At 48.6% G+C, this 5,616-nt stretch overlaps 1 protein-coding gene across 1 annotated transcript; it reads left to right on the top strand.

The window, feature by feature from the left end:
- Positions 1-1,499: 1,499 nt before the first annotated feature.
- umps (uridine monophosphate synthetase) lies at positions 1,500-5,391 on the top strand. Its single transcript, XM_037489498.2, has 10 exons — positions 1,500-1,766; positions 1,899-2,052; positions 2,326-2,450; positions 2,534-2,721; positions 2,836-2,933; positions 3,024-3,184; positions 3,299-3,416; positions 3,525-3,700; positions 3,780-3,894; positions 4,153-5,391. The coding sequence occupies exons 1-10, from the start codon at positions 1,617-1,619 to the stop codon at positions 4,329-4,331; spliced, it is 1,464 nt and encodes a 487-aa protein (XP_037345395.2). The 5' UTR covers positions 1,500-1,616; the 3' UTR covers positions 4,332-5,391.
- Positions 5,392-5,616: the final 225 nt, after the last annotated feature.

The raw sequence follows: 5,616 nt of genomic DNA, 5'->3' as shown, positions 1-5,616 counted from the left end.
CTCCAAAAAAACCCACACCACATGTGTCTGATTTCATATGATGATGTTCCCGATAGTAACTGTGTTGCATTCATCATTTCTTTTTTTTATCTCGCTGTGAAGAATGAATATTCAGGAAATATTTACATCCAGTGACATTGTCCTGTTTCAGCTTGACTGCCCTGTGTGGACATTTCGATCACAGTTTTAATGACTTGAATCGACCTTCTTTGGAATCCAGGAGATTAAAGCGATTAAATACCACTAGTGTCCGATCAGCTGCTCCGTCGTCCGTGTCCGATGAGCAGAGCAACAGGCCACTGAGAAAAAGAAAGTGATGATGCCGTATTCCACAATGTTGCCTTGCTATTATTTTGGCGTAGGCTCTTGAAGTCAACACCTGGATGTACTTCTGTAATCTGCAGTGTGGATGTTTTAAAAATAGATTAAGAATAGCACCTGCAAAAGCTGACTGACCAAAAGTAAAACTGTTATTTCAACAGCAACAAAAATTGAGGAGGATTTGCCATTGTTTCCAATTGAAATGCATTTTAATTACATTCATGTTTGTATTTTTTAAGTTTATCTTTTAATTGTTTTTTTATTTATCCCTTTTATTTAGGCATTTTATTCAATGCTTTTTTTGGGGGGTGTACACTATTTTGAATTAACTTGTTTTTATATTGTTGGTGCCAAAATCTGAACTACTGTGGAATGAATCTTTTTATTAAACTGAAAAAAAAAACACTTTTCTCCTTATTTCGTTAATACAGATGTGCAAAGAACAGTAGGCTGTGGTTTTTGTAAGATCCGAAATGATTGACACTGAAAATAGAAGCCAATAATAACCAGTAACAACCACACATACATTCATAAAACATAAAATACAGGTTTGAGCCATTAGGCATTCGTATTTTTGTGTGTGTGTGTGGAGAACTATGCTTTTATTCTGAAAAGCAAAAAAACAAAAGCAACCCTTAAACGGAAATCACGCTCCCTCTTACAATCTCTGCCTTGTGGTTGGTCCCGACTGATTTCCGGTTAACGCATTCCTTTCGGATTATAATTGCGGGAAATAGATGGACCAATCCCAAACTCCTCCTGGACGGGCACGCGTATTTTGAGGCGCGCTCCCGCTGTCTGGGTGTCTGGGTGTACAAGGGAATTACCCACAAGCCACTGCGACTTGACTTGACAAGGCAAGGTAACCAGGGAAACGAGGAGATGTATGAAAGGTGGCACCACAGAGGCACCGCATTAATTCGGCATTACGGTAAGAACCGACTTCACAATAAAAGCCAAGTTCCAGTAAATGTAAGACACGTCACATTCATTTAATTATTCAGTCATGTAAAATTATATATACATATATTAATACATACGGTGGCATATTATCCTCATAACTTTGTAATGCAGGCGTGCTATAAAATAAAAAGCCTTACATACTTTTCTGAACCTGACATTACAAAAAAGTACAAAAAAACCCCCAAAACTATCCGAGTCGGGGACGATGCTTTTATTCTGAAGAAACGAGAGCGGAAGTGTCGTTCCCGCGAGGAAGCCTCAAACAGAGGAGGAGGCACTTCAACTTCCACAGAAGAACTTGTGCCGAGACTCCGGCCTCCCTCGCGGACGAAATGGAAGACGTCTCCATTGAACGTTTGGTCCTGAAGCTCCACGAGGTGTGCGGGGTGAAGTTCGGGGAGTACAAGCTGAAGAGCGGCCTGCTGACGCCCATTTACATCGACCTGCGGGTCCTGGTGTCCCACCCGGCCCTCATGAACCAGGTGAGCACGTGCTGCGCCTTCTCGCAACTCACCCGGTCACTGCGTGTGTGTGTGCGCGCGTGCGCGTGCCGCCGCACTTGGTAACTAATAGTTTCTGATTAATTGAAGCACTCTTTCCTCTTTTATCTGCAGGTTTCCAGTCTTCTGTACCAGCGGGTGCAAGACGAGGGTCTGCAGTTTGACTCCCTCTGTGGGGTTCCATACACAGCCCTGCCCTTGGCCACCATCATCTGCTCCAGGCACGAACTGCCCATGCTCATCAGGCGAAAGGAGGCCAAGGACTATGGTGGGTGCTCACGTGACTAGAGTCCCATCTAGGGTACTTTGAGACCCCACGGCGCCTTCTGCGGATCCGAAGGGTCACTGCAGGGTCACTGTCGCACATCACATCACGCCATGGAAAGTTACGATGTACAAACCACGCACCGTGGAGCTTACTGCGATGCTGTTTGACAACCGTAGTCCCATCTCAGAGCTGCAAAGACCATTCCACGCGCATCTGGAACCGCAGATGTGGCCGATGCTGTCTTTTGAATTATTATTATTTAACCCTCTCCAGGAACCAAGCGCATGGTGGAGGGCTCATTTCGGCAGGGGGACACGTGTCTGATCATCGAGGACACGGTGACCAGCGGCAGAAGCATCCTGGAGACCGCCGAGGTGCTCCACAAGGAGGGACTGAAGGTGCGTTCTCAGGAGAGCTCGCCGCGGACGGATGTCGAACGATCGCCGCGGCGGTCTCGCCAATGCCCGATGCTTCGTTGCAGGTGACCGACGCCGTAGTGCTGATGGACAGGGAGCAAGGCGCCGTGGAGATGTTGGCGTCTCGGGGAATCCGGCTCCACCCCCTCGTCTCCATGTTCAAGCTGCTCGAGGTGCTGCAGGCGGCCGAGCGCATCGACGCCAAGACCTGCCAGAGCGTCAAGACGTTCATCCTGGACAACAACACTTTCAGGTGCAGTCGGGTGCCGTCGCTCGCCCTTTTTTTTCGGCGAGGTCTGTGTGTGTGTGTGTGTGTGTGTGTGTACGTGCACGCCAACGGTGCATCATCTTCTTCTTCTTCTTCTAGCCGCAAAGACGATAACGGCAACGGTTTCCCTGCGACCAAGATGCCGTGCGTAGAGAGGAGCGCGGAGCTGAGCTACGCAGACCGAGCTAAGCTGCCCAGTATGTAGCCCCCATCTCCCAACCCCTCCCTCCCCCCCCCCTCCCTCTGCAGCGGTGTGGTTTCACGCCGCGGTTGTTGCATGTGCGTAGACGTCCACCCTCTGGCGTCCCGGCTGCTGGCCGCCATGGAGGAGAAGCGGTCGAACCTGTGCTTGTCGGCCGACGTGACGAGCGGCGAGGAGCTCCTCCGGCTGGCGGACTCCCTCGGCCCCGCCATCTGCGTGCTGAAGACCCACGTGGACATCCTGGAGGTGGGTGGGGGGGGGGGGGGGGGTGTGTGACGGGGAGGTTTGTTATTTTACCAGGGCGCTGCCGTGGGGGGGGGCCCCCCGGGAGTCCAATGCATGTCTGTGGTGTGCCAACAGGACTACACCGCCGCCTTGGGCCAGAAGCTGCAGGCGCTCGCCGAGAAGCACAACTTCCTCGTCTTCGAAGATCGCAAGTTTGCCGACATCGGGAACACGGTGAAGCACCAGTATGAAGGTATCGCCCTTCCCGTAGCGACGTGTTCTCCGCTTCGAGATCACTCTGGAGGAATTTTCTCTTTTTTTTTTTTTTTTTTTTCTTAAAGCATCCTCATCTGTTCCCCAGGTGGGTTGTACCGGATCTCCTCTTGGTCCCACATAGTGAACGCCCATGCGGTGCCGGGCCCCGGGGTCGTGAAGGGCCTGAGCGCCGTGGGGAAGCCTCTGGGCCGCGGCTGCTTGCTCATAGCGCAGATGAGCTCCCAGGGGTCGCTGGCTACCGGCGAGTACACACGGGCTGTGGTAAGCGCGCCTTTTTGTCTCCAGGGTCCTGTTCCTTTACCGGTTTACCGTTCATCTCAGTAAGCCGTCCTCTTCACAGCTGACGATGGCGGAGGAGCAGTCCGACTTTGTCATTGGGTTCATCTGTGGCTCCAAAATCACCAAGAGGCCAGAGTTCATCCACATGACCCCTGGTGTGCAGCTGCAGGCCGGCGGTAAATTTGACTACATTCGATTTTTAATTTTTTTTTTTTAAGATGTCTTTTGACATTGATCATTTTTATAAAAAGATCTGTGATGCTGCAAACATAGGAAGGAGAGCTGTAAAAGCTTTCTCTCTTTTGGTGTGGTGCCTCTTCTTTACCACAAGGTGGAGCTATCGATCAGTAAATGATGTTGATAGTCCTACGCTTACTCCTGAACAACCTCCCACTCTCTCTGTCTCCCACTTTTCAACCATCCCCGTCTCGCAGGTGATGTTTTGGGCCAGCAGTACACCACCCCGGAGGAAGTCCTTTACAGGAACGGCTCCGATGTCATCATCGTGGGTCGCGGGATCCTGGAGGCCCCCGACAGGCTGGCGGCTGCCGAATCGTACAGGAAGTCTGGCTGGGAGGCTTACACAAAGAGACTGGGCCGCAGTGGCCAGTAGGAGGTCGCAGCGCTGCGTCGAATTTCAAATTAAACCCTTTTTATGAGGACTTCTGCAGTTGACCTCTAAAGTATTTTCTCATTATCAAGGAACGTGAGCGAGCACGTCTTCACGTCACTGCTGAACGCATGTAAATTCAAACTTTTGATTCGGTGGTATTGATGAGCTGCTTTAACTGTGTTCTTCTGATTTGCCTCGTATCAATAAACTGGGCCTAAAGTCTGCTACGGTACCTCTGACCAGGATGAAACACATTTTGGGGAAATGTATCAGTAAAATGTGGATTACCTTGAAATGCCAGTTTTTTTTTTTCCCTATTGGGACCAGTTTGTTTCCTGAGGCACTTCCATTTGTGTGTTTGTGTTAACGCAACCGTTGCAGTACCAGACTGGTACGATAGCTGTGACATCCGAGGTTGTAATTTAGGGAAAATGCTGCTACGGTCTATGGTTCAATCTGAATCTCAAGCATCATTCTTCACATTGTCACACTTTTCCGTGACGATCATTCGGTTATTAAAGTCCGCCTTGGAGTTGTTTTAAGATACAAAGGAAAGTCTGTTTCAGTTTGAGGTTCCTCCCTTTAAAAGCAAAACCTTTTTATTTACGGTGCGTCCTGGGGACAAAGCTGTTACTAGACCTGCATACACCATTTGTTTCGGGGAGCTGAGACTTGATACTTAAATTAATGTTACGAGGGAAATCGTCTTTTCATGACTAATATTTGTTCCTCCACTACTGTGCAAATATCAACTTACTATGTTATTTGTTTTTTCAAGCGAGATGCTTTTAAACGTTTGCTATTCTACCTCGTGATTTTCATCCTCCATTCTGCCCTCAACACTTAAATACTGATCAATCAAGCGTTGGATAATCTCCAGACACAGTGTACGTCTGCACATATGTCAAATGTGATATTTTATTAACTTTTTAACTAATTTGTTTCCTATTGGGTTGAATGTCCATGTTCTCATCTCTCTATTGTGCCTCCATAATGATGGGTTTGGAAACAATTACAATAAAAGCAGCAGAGCCTGAGACAACTTGTATTCATCGCCGTTCCTGCGATTCCCACAATGCCACATAACAGTCTTTTAATGCGCCTCCCGTGCCTGTTAATTGATAATATCATCTTACTAAACCCCCATTTAAGATAGATAATGACATCATCGCGGTACCGTTACAAAACCCGACCGGAGGGACAACAAACACAAAGGCCCAACCCCCCCAATAGTAAAGAGATGGAGAGATGTCACCCCGGAGGAAAGTCCCTCCAGCCGTCACGT

Source organism: Pungitius pungitius, chromosome 10, assembly GCF_949316345.1.
Source record: "Pungitius pungitius chromosome 10, fPunPun2.1, whole genome shotgun sequence".
In the NCBI taxonomy this organism is placed as follows: Eukaryota; Metazoa; Chordata; class Actinopteri; order Perciformes; family Gasterosteidae; genus Pungitius; species Pungitius pungitius.
This window is presented reverse-complemented; position numbering and strand designations above follow the sequence as displayed.